Genomic DNA, 16757 nt, shown 5'->3' with positions numbered 1-16757 from the left:
GGAGCTGGCAGCGGGTTCCTGTGGGAAACCACGTGCCCCACCGCACGGCTGGTTGCTCCAGATCCTTTTGTGCAGACATCAGCTCCTGTAACCCTCCTACGGGCATCACGAGGCTGCACGGCGCTCGGTGCAGCTGCATTTACAGATCGAAAGCCTCACAGCAGGACGAAAGCTGCTCGCTGCTAACCCTCCCTCAGCGCTAATCCCAGCGGCAGGCACCGAGTCACCTCGGCTGAAGGTCACTTCTTGGGAGGAAAATTCCAGCTCTTTATGCCCAACTCTGCGGCCTGTCAAGCTCAGCAGCTCAGAGGCAATGGGAGGCAGGAAAGGAGCGCTCTGGGCAGCTCCAGCACCAGGCTGAGACCTCTGCTTCACCTCCAGCTGCTGGAAGCTGCGTGGCAGCAGTGGGATGCACTCTTCTGACCTCTCCAACTCACTCTGTGCGTTATCACCAGTGGCTGCTTGGTCGGGAAAGTATGGCTGGGAAAGGGCTGATGTAGGAAGGTTTGCTCCTTTCCCCTCCATGTCTTCAAAGTGAAATGAGCAGCTCCAATCCACTGACCTGCAGCAGGGCCCTTGCCCTTAGGGCTCCACGTCACACTGGGGGGAGCACTTGGCTCTTTCTGCTCCAGGCTCACGCTGGGCACAGCCTGCCGTGACGTCTGCTGCTCCTGTTTGACTACACCGGGGTCAGCGTGAATCTGAGCCGATTGGTGGGAGCCTCTTCCTAGCCAGGAATCTGGAGGAGATCGTCTCCAGGGTGCTGCCGGGACCATCTGGTGCAAACTGCTCTGCTAGGAGCCTGGCAGCCCAAGGGGAGCGACTGTAAATAGGCTCCTACCAGACGTAATGATAGCTTAGCAGCCGGGGAGGAAACCTACAGTGTTTAATGCTCAGAAAGGATTTCGCTTCCACCCACTAATAGAAGTCCTGTGGCTGGATCAAATGACTGACGAGACACAAATCCAAGATCTCAAACGCTCATTAAAAAGCCCAATGCCTTTGTTTTTCTGCTTCACTCTGCTGGATGTATCGGGATATCAGCCCCAGGATCCCGGCCAAACCCTGACTCAATCTCTTCTGCCTCCCCAGATCTCTCCAGCCCTGTAATCAGAGGCAGCGGCACGCAGATCCCTCGCAGGGTGCTGCTGCGGGTGCCGGGGCACTTTGGGCTCCGCCAGCTGCTGGCGGCGTGCCCTGCACCGCGGGCACAGCCACACGCTGCGGATCCGTGCCTTGCCCTGTGGCCTGTCCCCATAAACACCCTCGCACCTTCAAGGCTGGAGGTGGCACGGCTGTGTCACCAGAAACCCCACTGAGGGGTGAGCCCAGGGAAATGGGCACCTCCTGATGCAGCCCAAGGAGCTGCGTGGGTCTAAAACCTCCCCCCTGAGCCCCCAGCTGGGGCTCCTCCCTTGCCTTTCCTGCCAGCAGCTGGGCACCACCACGCTGCTCCTGTGCTCCTGCACTTCTCTCTTCAGAGAGAAGCTCTCCGGATAGCACTTTCCTCATCTGCACACCCTGGATCCAGGCAGAGGCTGAAGCGAGCCCTCCCGGTGGCCCTGCCGTCCTTCCCTCCCCTCGTCGGACGCGTGGCGCTGGCTCCAAGGGCTCCTTCCAGCCCGGCCGCAGCTCGTGTCAGCACGAGATGGATCCAGGCTCCCACAAAACCCCACGCAGCAATTTGAGTTTGGAGATAGCCACGAAGACTCCGAGTTTTCAAGACCCAAAGGGACACTTAATGCTCATCCAGCCTTGTCATCCCGTGTAATTCAGGCCAGAAAACCTCACCCAGTAAATTCTGCATCAGATCCATAATTTCCACTGGAGCTATATCTAGTGTCAAAGCAAAGCTTTTCGGTGGCAAAGAGCCCGGCTCGGACTCTTGGCTTGGAGAGGAGCTGTGAGAGAACAGAATAGAATTGACTTTAAAGCTTTTTTTTTTTTTTTTTTTTTTTTACTGCTAGGGCCGCAAGTGACCTCCCAACACCCAGCGAGCCGATCAATCCTGCCTTCAGCGATGACAAGGACAGCTCCAGCACAAACTGCTGCCTAACTTGTTCCTCCTGACAAGAGATTCATTCTCCGTGAATCCCAAGTCTCTGTCTAAACTGGGAATAAAAAGAGCGTCTTAACAGGACGGTGTTTTTTAGAGCACATTTCAAAAACATTTCCTGCTAGCGCTGTTTAAACAGCGGCCACTGTGGAACAGGCAAAACAGCCCGAAGAAGGCAGCGTCTAAAAATTAAAACCAAAACCAATCCGACTCCAGTCTCCTTGGCAAACACGCGGACAGCAGGCTGACCTGCTGGTAGAGAGGGGACTCTGAAGACCCTGGGTTTTTCCCAGCCGTGCCGTTAATTTATTGCAGAGCTTGGAACAAGTCTCACCAGCTCCGTGCTCACCAGTTTTCCCAAACCCTCGATGGCAATAAAACCAAACGCTTCCCCTGAGCTCTGCTGTTCCCCAAGGCTGCAAGAAAAGGGCAGGTTCAGCACCGCAGCACCCCAGGAGGGGTTATGCCAGGTGGAAGTGGAGGGGAAGGCTCTGTACGAGGACCTGAGGGCGCTGGAGGGGAGCCCTCGGGACCCTCTGGTTCTGCCATCCCCGAGAACGGTTCCAGGCCTCGAACCACCAAACTACAATGCACAGAGACTGAGCTTTGCTGAAGACAATGCTGGCCTCGGAAAAGAGAGGCAAATTGAGCGTGAAATAATAGGGATTTTCAGACTTCAAAGAGGGCGTAACAAACAGCGGAAAGCAGCCTGACAGCCCGAGATGTGCTACGGGACCTCTGACAAGCTCTCTGAACCCTGCTCGGCGTAACATTTCGGATGGATCTCATTATTCCTAAACCCATGCTGAGTGTTTTGTCTCAGATATCTCCACCAAAGTTAACTGCAGCCCTTCCCTCAGCAGCCAGCTCCAACCTGCTCTCAGCCGAGCAGTGATCTTCATTCACTTGCCCTGAGTTTTGCCGTCCCCGGGGGGCGTTGATCTCATTGCTTTGGAGCTATCCCACCATCCCGGATTGTATTGGAATATTCCTGCACCTTCAGGTCAACTTTGCCACTGCAAAAAACAACTTCTGATCCCATCCAGCCTGTGTCACATCGAGATTTCATTTCCTGCCACAGCAACACTACCATCTTTGTGTCAAAGCACCGGGCCGCAAACAGGCAGGTCTTGTAGGGCGAACCAAGGGTGGCCACCCCGCTGGCATCTCTCCCCACACAAATTGCTGCCAAACAGGCCCAGTTTTGGACGGGCCTTTGAGAGTTCCCAAAAATATCAGGTGCCCAAAGCGCTGGCTTTGTGTCGATGCACGCAATGGCTTCGCCACGGGAGGAGACCGCTGCAAAAACGGCAACCCAGCTAGCCCGGGCCAGCTGAAAGCTGGCCTGCTGTGCCTGGCCGGTCACTCCTGTACAAACTGCTCCCTGCGGTCTGCAGTTAAAGCTTCCTCTCTTCTTTCCAGGCTGATCAGAAGTCTCAAGGCTTGCAAGTATCCCAACAGCCCCGCCAGCACTGCAGAAACACCACCCAGAGGCAACCAGCAAAGGCACGTGCAGGACCTCGGTGTTTTATCGGCAGCTCGAGGGAAGGGGGTGCCAGGGGATGAACTCCCCCTGGTGCTGGGGTGCCACTGCCGTTAGAGAAGTGGAGTAAAAGGAAAAAGAGAGAGGGAACACGAAGAAACAATGCCTTGAAAAGGCAGAAAAGCACTGGTTTGGGGGTGTGTGAATGCTCAGAGCCGCTGGAGGAGGAAACTGGCCCCAAAACCTCGGTGTGGGGGGAACAGACCGCATCGAAGACACAGCTGGAAGCCTGGTGCCTTCTTGTTTCCATGCCATGTAAGAGGTTACCATTTGAAATGTTCTCACAGCGTGCTCCTACAGCCCGTGCAGCTACTGAAACCAGCAGCTTGTCAGCTCCCCCAGCAGCAAGGTGGGGCCGGACGGGTCCCTCGCTTTGGCCAGGGCCAGGCAGGGACGCTGCCGCCGAGCGGAGCTGAATTTCTGTCCTGGGAACAGCGTGGACTCACCGCTGGGGAGCATTTGGGAAAGTCAGGAGCCTCGGGGGGCTGATCGGTGGTGGTGTGCTGCTGGAGAGAGCTCCGGTGTCCTTCAGAGCAGGCAGGTGTGCAGAGGAGAGCAGCGCCAGGCAGAGCAGCGACCAGCTGGGGATGGCCGGGGCCCTGGGGGGGCACAAAGCACAGCCAGGAGCTTCCCAGGAAAGCCCATGGCATCGTGCAGTGGTTGATCAGCTGGCAGATCTCCTGCCAAAAAAGAAAGCCTGGGCCCCAAGGCCAGATGCACTGCTGCCACATGAGGAAGGTGACTGCTACTGATACGCACAGCTTGATCCGGATCCCCTCCGAAGCTGCAGAATCAGGGTAAAGCAAGCAGTGGAATATTTTAACACGGAGGAGTACATGTGCAGCTGTCTTTATATACCAGAGCTGTTCGTGCTAACAAAAATAAGGATTAAACATGGAAAAGACCATCTCCAATGTTGTATCAAAACAGCCCTGACCTGCAGCAGCAAAGCAACACCCCAAATCTATATTTATACTGCTTCAAAAACTGTATTTATTTGCTCAGCCCGCAACGCCTCCAAGGAGGAGAGGAGGGGAGCCCAACGTCTGCGAACGACTAGGCACCGGGAGTGTTTGCAGAACTGTTAATCAATTAAGAAAGAGAGGATGGTGAGATAATCCCGCCTCTCCTGCCGTGTCCCAGCAGCACCAGTCCCAGGGGAGCTGCGAGGTACGGGGCTGGCCGGGACCCAGGTCCCTGCGGTCTCCTGCCCCTGCAGAGGGAGGGCTGACACTGCTGCCATTGTCACCAGCAGACTGCAAGCCACCCCCGGGACACGAGCGGGGCGCAGGCGAGCTTTTGAGGATCTCTACGTGTTTGCTGGCCGGCCTGACTCATCCCCCGGTCAACGAAATCCAGCGGGGGAAGGCCAGGCAAAACACAACCAGCTGGGAGCCCAGGGGCCTCTCCCCGCAGCCAGGCGAGGTGCCAGTCGTGGCAGATGCCAACCGGCTCCCGCCGCAGGAATGTGCTCACCGAGGCATGGAAATGAAAAACACGAGGGGGAAGAACTTCCCTTTTATTCACCGTTTGCGCCCGGAGAAAGGGAGCCGCCGGGCAGACACCTTTCCCCCAGTAGCGCTGCCCTGCTGCCACCCCGCAGCAGGACCAAAAATAACACGGCATCCTCCCAGCTCTGCTGTGCTGGTGAGGAGCTCTGCGGGGCAGGGACACCCTCCCACCAGCACAGCACCAGGGCAACTGCCTCCCGGCAGCACCACGGGGAAACGCAGCGCTTACCTGAGCCCACAGCCTGACCTGTCCTGCCACAATGCGCCTGTCCATGCGGGGAGAGAGGCTCCCTGGCCCCCAGAGCCTGCAAGCTCAACCCTCACGTAGATAAAGGGTGAAAGAAAGGGAAATGTATCCTTGGAGGAAGAAAGAATAGAGCGTGGTTTGAGGTCTCCATGGTTTGGACTCTGAAAGGGGTCTTGTCCTAGGAATACACGTGGGTGGGATGCATTTACGGGTGGGGTTTGCAAGGACCTCACCAGCTTTTAGCTCCCATCTGACCCAGGCTAGCAGAAATCTCCGCAGAGATGGCGACCTGTCAGCCAGTGAATCTTTGCAAGGGGATAAGAAAACCAAGGATCAAACATCAGCTGCGCTCAGGGAGGAAGCTCAGATCCACTTCCTGGCTCCACTGTCCAACAGAAACAGGCTGAACCTTGAATCTCACCGATCAGTTGCTCTTGCACAGCAGAGCTGGGACACAACTTTCAGGAGCTGTTCAACAAATGGATTCGAGTCAGCCTAAGGCAGTTGGACCTGCTCAGAGAAAAATCGATCAGTAGAAAGAGAATGTTTTAGAGGTGAATTGTTTGCTTTTCCACTCTTTCACCCAGCTCCCTTTACCAATGGCACACGCCGGAGGGGCACACTCAGTCCTGATCAACCTGGAGCAAAGGAGGAAAATCTGGAGGGGTCCGTGCACTTCTTTCACTGCCTCGAAGTGCTGAAGACACTCAGAGAGAGATTCCAGCGACCAAAGCACGTGCCCAACTCAGTAGCTACCGAATCAGGTATAAGCAAAAATACCGATCAGCATTATTTTGCTCCAAGAGTTTTAAATTCTGCAGTAACCACAACTAAGCGCTGCAGCAGGTCCCTCCGGCAGGAGCCCTGGGGTCCCACAGTGACAGCACCTCTCGGGGGACGAGGCAGGGAGAATTATTTCACGTTGAAGCGGGCGGCGAGGCCCCAGCTGCTCACCAGCAGGGCGTTGCACGTGGGGACTGCCACACACTGGAAGACCGACACGGCCTGGTTTGCACCGAGCTGCCCCGTCCAGCCAATGCCACCTGCCCCACGGGCTCCCCAGCGCCGACATTCCCACCCCAGCAGCCCTCTCTTTCTTCCCCAAATTAATCACGCCGCGAAAACGCTGCTTAACCTGGCAGCTGCTGGCGGAGCTGGGGCTGCCAGGCCCTTTGCATAACGCCTGGAGCATGCTCGGTGGCGCTGCCTCATTCCTCGGCGCAACAATGGAAAAACCCAGAAATCTCGGTGAATAAGCCAGTCTGTGTCCTAAGGCAGCCCTTGGATTTCCTCCCTTTCTTGAGACTGTCTCGCCTCTGCAAAAAGCTCCACTGGGGCTCCGCGGCCAGGCTGAGCAGCAGCGAGCTCAACAAGCTCGCGGTTATGTGCCGGGCTCCCAGCTGTTTGCTACAGCCAGGAACTGGCTGCAAATCAGTTCAAAATGTTCCACTTCCAAACCCCACCCCGCCACTCCTGGATCTCTCCCCTCGCGCTCCCAGGAGCGGGCGCTGGGGCTTTTTTTTTTTTTTTTTTTTTAACTGCTTTGCTTTGTGTGTCTGTGTCGGGAGAGCGGGGCAGCTCCCGCGCATCAGCACCCCTCTGCACCACCACGTCTCGCAGCGGCTCCTCCAACACGGCCCCAGTCCCGCTGCAATTCCCTCCTGCAGCTTCTCCATCCCTTTACCCCTGCCCACAGCTTCGTCTGGCGAGCCCTGCCCTGCACCTCACCAGATCAGGCCCGCTGTCAGCACCACCGGCTGGCGTTTCTTCCTTCAGTGTCCCGTCCACCAGCCTGCGCCTCGCCGCCTCCCTGCGGGCTCTGCCTCTGCCCCATCCCTTGCTGGAAGGCAGCGGCCGCTGCTCCCCATTTCCACGTGCTGAGAACCCCCCCTCGTGTCACACTCCATGGGGAAGACGCGGCAATAAATGATAAATGTGCTCCCTTTCCTGACCAAGCTCCTCGGTCAGCCTAGACCTGAAGGTCTTCAACCCAAATTTTGCATCGCAAAAGCACCTCCAGGGCTGGTGACCACGGGCACGGCACCGCCTCTCTCCCCTCTGCTCCGGTCCCTCCTCGAGCAAACTCCTTTGAGATCAGCAAGACAAAATCCTCCAGGACCCTTCCTCTGTGATAACAGATAAAGGTCCTTCTCCCCCAAAAAAGTGCTTCTCCCCAAACCAGCCTAGGCTAAAACAAATCCTGGGAGCCTGCTGAAAGCTTCAGCACCTACGGCCACCCAGGTGACTGCGAAGAGCAGCAGCGCTCCTCGCTGCGCACCCTCGGGCTGCCGCTCAAGAGGAACAGGTCGCTTTTTCCCCTGCTGATAGATCTGGGCCCCGCTTGGCTCAGCAGGGACCAGGGGTTCCCCACAGAGCAGGTTTGCTGCCCGTTTGCCTCCCTGCTGCAAAAACCACCCCTGCACGGTGACTGCTGCAGCGGAGCCCGGCAGCGCCGAGGACATTCCAGCGCCTGGTGCCAAGGGGTTAAGCTCGCAGTAAGTTCCCAAAGCCACTTGCTTCCAACTGGCTGCTGCCTGCGGTTTGTGGGAAGGGATTTTGCTTTTTAATAACGTTATAAATAGGGCTGTGTTCGGCATGCTGCAAACCCAGCCACTCTCTCTCTCTCTCCCACCCATCTCCCTCCTCCTCCTCCTCCTCCTCCTGCTGCTGCTTCCCATCCCGCCGCACCGATTCCTGAGCTGAGCATGGCTCGGTCGGGCTTCTTCCTCGGAGTCCTCCTGGCGTGTCTCGCCTGCAGCGTGCAGGCGTGTCCCCCGAGCTGCCACTGTCACGGCGGAGACCTGCAGCACGTCATCTGCGACAACGCTGGCTTGAAGAAGATCCCCAAGGTGCCCGAGCAAACGCGGCTGCTCAACCTGCAGAAGAATAATTTCCCCGTGCTGCCCACCAACGGGTTCCGGGACATGAAGAAGTTGGTGTCCCTTCACCTCCAGGGCTCGCGGATCAAGGAGATCTCGACGGGAGCCTTCAGGGGGCTCAAGAGCCTGGTCTACCTCTATCTCACCGACAACCAGATCAGTGTCATAAAGCCAGGAGCCTTTGATGACCTGTCTGAGCTCACCTACCTGTACCTGGACCAGAATAAGATCCCCGACTTATCCAAAGGGATCCTCTCCCCTCTCGTCAACCTCTTTATCCTGCACCTAGGCAGCAATAAAATCCAGGAGCTGAAGCCAGGGGTCTTCAGCGGTGCTAAAGACCTGCGCTGGCTCTTCCTCTCTGACAACTCCCTCACCAGCCTCGTGCCCGGGGCCCTGGAGGACGTGGAAAACCTCGCTGTGCTGCACCTGGACAAGAACCAGCTGAGCAGCTACCCCGTGAACGCCATGAGCAAGCTGCGGGTGCTGGAGGAGCTGAAGCTTTCTCACAACCCCATCGAGGTCATTCCCGACAACGCCTTCCAGTCCTTCGGGCGGTACCTGCAGACTCTCAACCTGGACAACATGAAACTGAAAAAGGTGAGTCCTTTCTCTTTCCCTTTGCTCCGGATGGGAAGCACGGGGCTTGATTCTCTTCCTTCCAAAGCTCTCAGTTCGTTGTCCCTCCCCTGGTTTGCAGAGGAGAGGGGGGGATCCGGGCCTACAGACAGCGAGGCACAGCTGAAAAAATCCCTCACCCAGCCCAAGCGAGGGATGAGAGATGCACCCCGCCCTTTTGGTGGGGTGTTTGATGCAAACCCAAATGATCCGGGGCTGATCACACTCCTTGGAAAGGCAGCACATCCCCTCCTGAGCTGGAGCTCACACCAGTCATTGGGAAAGTATTCGGGGTGCTCCAGGACAATCGGCAGCCTTCCAGCATCCCGGACCGGGGCACGGGATGAGAGCCAAGCATCCGCCTTGCACACGAGGGGCTGAAGGGCACTGCCACCTTGCAGAGCCGAGCTGCCCGGCCTCCTTCGTTCAGCCGGGTGCTCGCTGCTGGCTGCGAGGGGGAGATTCCTCAGGAGGGGCCACGAGCAGAAGCTCTGTGCTCACGCCTTGCAGACAGGTAGACCTGAACCTTCACCTTCACCTCCCCCCCCCCGCCTCCCAGCCTTACACGTTATAAAGAGAGGTTTGTTTATTGATGCTCTCTCTCAGAAGCAACTCTCGCAGCACCTCACAAAGGGGCCCTGTTCCCACTAGGGAGGAGGAGGGACATTCAGGTATCCCGGCAAAACAACCCCCTTCTTCTTCTTCTGTGAGGAAGCACGACCCAAAGTCAGGAGCATCGCACTCAGGGAACTGCTGGCATGGGGACCTCTGAAATGCCAGGCAGCAGGGCAAGAACAGAGAGGAGCACGGTGCAGGAAGAGCAGCACCCTACAGCCTAGGTGCACCTTGTGAGGCTGGGAAGGGAGGGAGCCTCCGTGGGAGGAGAGCAGTTCTCCCTGGGAGGATGCTTGGCCAAGAAGCCCAAAGACAAAGAGCAGCCGGGTGAGGCAGGGCAGCACTTCACAGCACAGCAACAGCCACTGCGTGCAGAAAGATGGGATGAAATAGGGAATTTCTTGGCAACAAAGGGCAGCCCAAAGGGTCTCAGGGGGTGAGGACATCACCTGTAAGTCAAAGAACAAACCCACCGAGAGCTACCACAGAGCACAGCAGTCAATACCATCAGTATTTGAGCCCTTGCCCACTCCCAGCACTAACCTCTCCAGGAGGGGAGTAACCAACCCCAAACCCAACCCGCTGACCTCCCTGGGGGCCACACTACACACGCTGTCACACCGCTTTCGTAGGCTCCGTTTCCAGGCAGTCCCATCACGCACAAGCCAGAAGTTGCAGCACTGATGTCCCACCAGCTGTACGGGCACCAGGGTCCCGAGTTTGGTGTTGAAGAAATCTGACTAACTCAGGGTGCTGGGGTGCTCCAGAGAATCAAGTGCCCTTGGTTCCATCAAAAAGCATCAGAAAAACTTGAAGTCTATGAATCTTGTCTTGTGTAGCAATGACCTAGTCAGTTAGAAGACCACCTACAATATTTGGATAAGGACAGATCAAGGAACTGCTCTGGTGTCTGTCATTCCTTATTCAGGATGCCTTCGAGATTCCTAGCTAGACAAACACGATCTGCTCTTTGATGGTGTCTGCAGCTTCTATGAAGTCAAGGAAAATACCTTTCTTTCTGAATCTTCTAACCCAAAGCACGATCCCAGATCACAACAGAGCTTGAGGGACTCAAGACACAATTATGCAACAGCCAAAAAAGAGCTGGAAAAGGTTCTGACACCTCAAAGAAATTGCAGAGGTTTGCAGACAGATTTATAAGGGCTGGCCAGAAAGCAAGGTTTAACAATTCTAGCCAGCAAGGAAGACTTTTTTTTCAGTGACCACCTGGGGACAGGGCTCTTTTGCAGCCAGCTGCCTCCTTTCCTCCCCAATGTCCTGATAAGACACCAGTTTACTGGATCAACGCTTACCAGTGGTGGCCACTGCAGCTTCTGGGCTTTTTTTTTTTTTTTTCCCCTCCAGGAAAACAAAGTCCCCGTGCCAGCTCTGAGCTTCCTCCTCAAAACTTCAGCAGACCTCATATCCAAATGGCCCACATGCAGACTCTGCAGACACCTAATAGCAGACATCTAATCACAGGGGCCACATGACCTAGGAAATCACTTTAAGTGCTGCTGACGTCTGAACTGCAGCTCTTTTTCCTTCATAAAAATATCACCCTTAGCTTTTCCTTGTGTGGTTGTGAAGTTTTAGAGCTGATCAAGTGCAAAACCATTCCATGTGACAGTCACAGCCTCCGTGGCACTTGAGCAGAGCAAGGATGGCCCTCGGGCTGCTTTGCAGCTCTACAACCACAGAATTCCCTTTCCCCTGTCACCTGGGGGCTGCAAAAGGAATCACAACAGCAATCCTCCACTCAGATCACGGGAAATTCACCCGTTTGTCACAAATGCCCCTCTGGCAGGAAGCACAGCAGCTGTTACCTGCAGGTACTGCCTCTTCTCATGGGGCTGGGAGACGAAGGAGAGGCTGAGATGAAGCCCTGCTGGCCAACCCAGCACGCAGCCGGGGCAGGCAGGTTAGCACCCCGCTGGGCAGCACGTCAGCATCTCACCATCAGCACCATAAAACCCACCACCACCAGCCCAGCTTTGGCCCCAACAGCTCCAGCACTTTGGGATTCTCTTAGCTAAGCTCCAAACCTATCCAACGCTGCTTAATTTGAAAGATCGCTGGAGCTCACGGCTCAAAATAGCACCTTTCCCTCTGACGAGCTTTGCAGCTTGGAGAGCCTGAACACACCCTGGTGGTCCTGTCTGAAGCGTGATTGGAAGCACAGGTCCTCGACTCGGAGGGTTTCTGGTAGGCCTGGCGAATCTCCTCCCTGCATTTTTGAGAAAGCTTTTCCCTGTTTTGAGGCAGAGGGAGGAATGGCTCGTCGTGGCCAAGGTCGTGTGTCAACAACTCCATCTCCAATTCATCACCTCCAAGAAAGCCTGTGTTGATGGGCTGGCTTTCAAGAAGAAACTTTCCAACCCGAGTAACCATTGGCTGCGAAAACCAAAAACAAACCCAGAAATGAGGCCTGAAGGAAAAGAGAGGAGAGGGCTGCAAAGCTGGGGCCATAGCCACGCCAAGCTTCGGCAGGGGAAGCCCTCCCTTAAAGGCTACCCATTAATCAAGAGAAGGCAAGTCTTGCAGCATCCCTTGCAAAAACCTACTAGAAATGAGAAAAAAAAATAATGGAGGAGGTTGAGGTGCTGGAAACCTGTCTCTATTTCTGCACTGCTCCGATGCCAAGTGTAACTTTCCACTCGGAGCCCTTGGGCACTGCCAAAGTCTACAGGCCCCTCAGACGCCACAAACACTCCCTCCTTCAGCCGTTCCAGGACAGGGCAGGCACTGGGAGGGTTTCCAGCCTTGGAAAGGAATATACCCAGAAAATACCTTCTTTTAGAATGGAGAAGGATGGCTCGAGAATTAGAGAGGACTGGCAGACTCTGCTCTATTTAGGGGTGTAGCTGCAAAGGCAATCCTGCATGGATTTGGGATGCAGCTTTCTTCAGGTAGGAGACTGTCCAGGAACCCCCCAGCACAACACCTCTCCCGTAGCTTTGTAGAGCTTCCAGCGAGCCAGGACTCTCCCCTCCCCTCACATGCTTGCTCTCTGCACACTTATGCCACTGAAAATCCTGAATGGAAGCACTCAAGGACCCGGGAAAACATCTCCCCTCCTCTCACTCAGCGCCGCTCAGCGTAAACCTCTGTGCTTAGTTTGCAGACAACGCGTTTGCTGGCGTGACCGTTCTGAAGACGGCTCACCTCGAGAACAACCGGCTCACCCAGCTGCCCCGCAACTTCCCCTTCGACAAGCTGGAGACCCTGACGCTCTCCAGGAACGCCTGGCACTGCACCTGCCAGCTGGCACATCTGCGCAAGTACGGCACCGCTCGCCTCCTCCCTCCCCTAACTCCTCGGGCTCTCCCCAGGCTGTGCCGGGCAGGAGGGGATTGCTGAAGGCTGCAGCCAGCCCGGCAGCTCTCCCCGGCCTGCCACGTGTGTGTGTGTGTGGTGTGAGCAGTGCCCTCAGTGTGCCATGCCTCTAGTAAGCTCCCTGTGTTCTTCCTCCTCGTGTCCCAGGTGGCTGAAGGGCAACCGTACCCGCACGGAGGACACGTGCTCCACGCCCGCGCAGTACCGGGGGCAGTCCATCCGAGACACCCCTGCCCTGCGTGCCTGCAAGCTGCCCACCAAGAGGTCCAGGAAGGGAAGCCGTCATTAAGCACGTAAGAGGGCTCCCGGAACCCTTTCTCCTACCTGCAGGGCGTAGGCACGTCTCACACAGGCACGCAGCTAGCCCCAGGGCCAGCGGGGTTAGTGGGGTTTTTGACTTAGATGGCAATAACGCTGAGATTTGCCTCAAAACTCACCTGCTGGTGCTGCGCTCAGAGCTGCTCCATCTCCTGGGAGGTGCTGGACTCCACACGCTCTCAGAGCAGGGAATGTGCCTGGAGCAGCAGGGAGGGAGTCAAGCCCATAAAGCAAACACCGAGCTAAGGACAGGCCTGGGGCAGCAAGTGAGGGTGAAACCTGTAATTAGGTGTCAGATGAAGGGTGGATTTAGCCCACTTCCAGCCCTGAGACGGGATAATACACACCTTACCTCCCCAACTGAGTGGGGATGCTCAGCCTTTTGCCCCAGTGAAGGTGCTCCCAGGTCTGGTTCAAAAGCAAGACGAGGCTGGGAAATCTGGCCCCAGGCTGCCCAGCCCACATCTTCCGTAGGAAAACAAATATCTTCCAGGAGGAGCAGCTCCCAGCCCAGCACCTGCCTTTTAACAACTACTGGTCCATCCAAGCCGCTCAGGCATTCATAAACAAAGGCTGGCGCCTTCAAATGAAGGTCCCAGAATAGGGAGGAGCGAGACGGTAAATACCCATTGAATAAGGTGTGCTGGGCCAGAGGGTGGTTCAGGAGACGGGGCTGCCTTCCCTTTGAGCAGCGAGCTGCTGACATCCACCAATGCAAACACAAACCGTGAAAAAGTAGCACGCAAACACCTCTAACAACTGGAAAGTGCTAAGCATTCAGTTCAGAGCACGGAGCCGCGAGAAAGCCACAACTGTCATCACTCCACCCCGAGCATTTTTCTTTTCCCCATCCCGGGATGAGATTTGGAGCTTGGATGGATTCCAAAGGACTTTGGATGAGCCTGCAAATTCGTAAGCTTTTGGGAAAGGAAGGGAGCTTTGCCTATTTGTTAAGTAAAGTACAGTGACCCTGCTCTGCACTGTAGGAACAAGAGCTGTCGCTGTGCCCTCTCACATAGGAAAGGACCAGGCAGGAGCCCAAGGCCCAGGTATGGCCGTTTGGTCACCGAGGAGGTGTGTGACAGAATGGAGAAGGTAAATTTATGACCAAAATGTCAGGGATGGTTCCAGCGGCTCCGAGCCGTCCTGAAGTGATTATTTATCTTGTAGTGCCAGAGGCTTTATGGATCAGACATGGAAATACCAGGCGTTTCATATAGGGCGGGTAAAGTTCCGCACTAAAGATGGAAAAACTTCAGTTTCCTAAACCACAATGCTTAAATGTGTGTTATTCACAGACCTGGCCCTTCTTAACCTTCTCTCCCTGTCTGAACTCAATTTCAGTTCACTCCTCTATGAGGAGAGTAAGAAAACCATAACAATACCTGGCTTTCCTATAGCAGCTTTTACCCAGCAAGTTCAGGAGCATTAGTGAAATGAAAACCTATTTATTGCGGTCTTGCAGAAGACAAAGCTCGGTGCCCTCGGGTGTGAGTGCCAAAATGCAAGCACACAGACCCAGTTCAGTGCAGTGACACAATTTTCAGGAGCATGAAGCAACTCTGACCCCACCGTGCACCTCCTGAGAGCCAGGCAGCTTTCTCAGCTGGGTTCTACAGGCACAGGTACACGTTTCAGAGCTGAACGGTGACTTGGGTCACTGCACAGGAACCACGTTTCAGAGGAAAGGCTGTTTGGCATTTTCGAAAAACTCTGCCTGCTCTGGAGTTTCAGAACTGGGGCACCAAAACAATTCACTGCTCCTGAACTCCCTTGTTAATCTTATTTCACTGCTCTCGGGTTTCTTCCTTTACAAAGGAAGCACTCGCTGGCTGCGAACACTTCGGGTCAGATACTCAGGAGGCAGATAACCAGTTGGCAGAAGAGGCTGGAGACAGGACTAACACATCTCCTCTGTGGTGGGAACTTGTTACGGCCTCTTGACCCCTAATTCTTCACTTTCAATTATGGGCTTCACTCACTCACTGAGCATAAAAACAAACAAAAGCTCGGAGTTTATTTATGTGCTTAGAAATGCCCTTAACCATGTGGACTTCTTTTTTTTTTTTTTTTTTTCCCCCTAGCAGGCCCTGGTATGGCCTGTCCTGGCGACCGGTCACTCCAACCACCAGAAAACTACTGACTTCCGAGTCCTTCCTTAAGCTTCTCCTACCTATCAGGAAACATATCTGATATATCCCAACACCTCCAGCCTCCTCCGAATCCCCGCTTCTCTGCTGCTCGCAGGATGGAATCCACCTTCTCAAGCTTTTCCAACATCTATGTATTTTAAAAGAGGCATTTTTAAAACCTAAACTATGCATGAGCATACTAAGACGAGCTAAGCTAGATCCTGCCGGTAAAACACAGTCATCTTCCCCCGAGGCAAGGTAACCACAGCCCTGATCAATCACTTTGTTTTGATTGATCCTACAAGCAAGTAGGAAGGCAGAAGCGTTCTCCCCCAGCTGCTTGATCAGGAAAATTGGGCTCAAGCCATGCAAAAAAGACTCCTCTGCCTACCCCCGGAGGGGATCCCTGCAGGCCAGGGCTGAGGATGATAGGGGAAGCGATGCCCAGAGCTGCCCTTTTGCTACGAAAGGCAGCGATTTCCCTAAGTCAGGCAGAAATCTTGAAGCGAAGCAGTACTGGGAAAGGCTGAAACTGAAGCAAGCTGAGACTGGATTCCCTCCCACCCTGTGGGGTCTCCCAAGGTACACGCATGTCCCAGGGGAGAAGGTGTGCACCGTGCTCCAGCACCCCTCCTCCTCTCCCTGCCCGTACTCCAGAGGATCTAGCAGGACACCAGGATGACTGTGGTTTATTGTCACGGCTATCACAATGCCACAGTTGCAACTTAACTGTGTTTTTTAATCCTAAAGAGTTATATAAATATATGTATATTTATTCCTCTGTAACTGAGTGTAAATGACCTTTAAGAGGATGGAATCTCCTCCGTTTCCTACATAGAAATCAAATTGTATATTTTCTTATGTACATCTTCTGTATAAAGCTCTTGCTGCAAAGATGAATTTGCCCAGTCTCCCGGTGTCTGTCTGAGGGCTCAGAAGTAACACGAGGCTGTTGGTACAAATATAGACTTAATCCTCTTTATCCTACGGGCACAGTGACTGTTTGGGAGAGGAGGGCTTTGTTATTTTTCTTTCTACAAAGCAGGAACGGGTGACACCTAACGAGTCCCGGGCGGCTGTAGTAATGTCTGAAAATATTTTGGGAAGCTGAACTCTGGCCTACTATAAAAATAGATGGCTGTCATCTGACAGAGTCCAGGGGATGGCACCGGCTGGTGTTTTCAGCTCAGCATTAAGAGCTTCACATCCAGGAAAAAACTCTGGCTGCCTCTGAGACAGCCCCAGGACGGATGCCCTGGCTGCTCCCGGTTCACCCCCGAGCACACAGCCATGCCTACGAGGCTGCTGGTGCTGGCGAGGGCCGGATTTGCCAACAACAACAGCCTAATCTGACGCCAAGCCCCATGTGTTCAGCCACCACAACAGAATCCTTCCTCAGCGCTGGCAAGTGGTGTGGCACTGAGGCAGAATTTGTTTCCTTTAAAGCAAAACAGAAAAGCTCTTTTTTTTGGCTCAGCCATTCGCTCGCAGGCTGCAGCATT

The 16757-nt window shown here is 54.9% G+C and overlaps 2 protein-coding genes across 4 annotated transcripts in view; one reads left to right on the top strand and one right to left on the bottom strand.

The window, feature by feature from the left end:
• Positions 1 to 16757, bottom strand: part of ACSF2 (acyl-CoA synthetase family member 2) — a 38846-nt gene that overhangs the window by 3791 nt on the left and 18298 nt on the right. The gene's annotated exons all lie outside the window — the stretch shown is intronic.
• Positions 7953 to 16062, top strand: CHAD (chondroadherin; the record flags this gene model as incomplete). The annotated part of the gene is given in 5 exon segments (XM_084298426.1): positions 7953 to 8043; positions 8046 to 8836; positions 12587 to 12750; positions 12953 to 13098; positions 15211 to 16062. Coding segments are annotated over 4 exon segments (1188 nt in total). The 3' UTR covers positions 13095 to 13098; positions 15211 to 16062.

This window comes from Netta rufina (assembly GCF_964035555.1).
Source record: "Netta rufina genome assembly, chromosome: 19".
Lineage (NCBI taxonomy): Eukaryota > Metazoa > Chordata > Aves > Anseriformes > Anatidae > Netta > Netta rufina.
The sequence above is the reverse complement of the archived record's forward strand: the minus strand, read 5'-3'. Positions and strand labels throughout refer to the sequence as shown.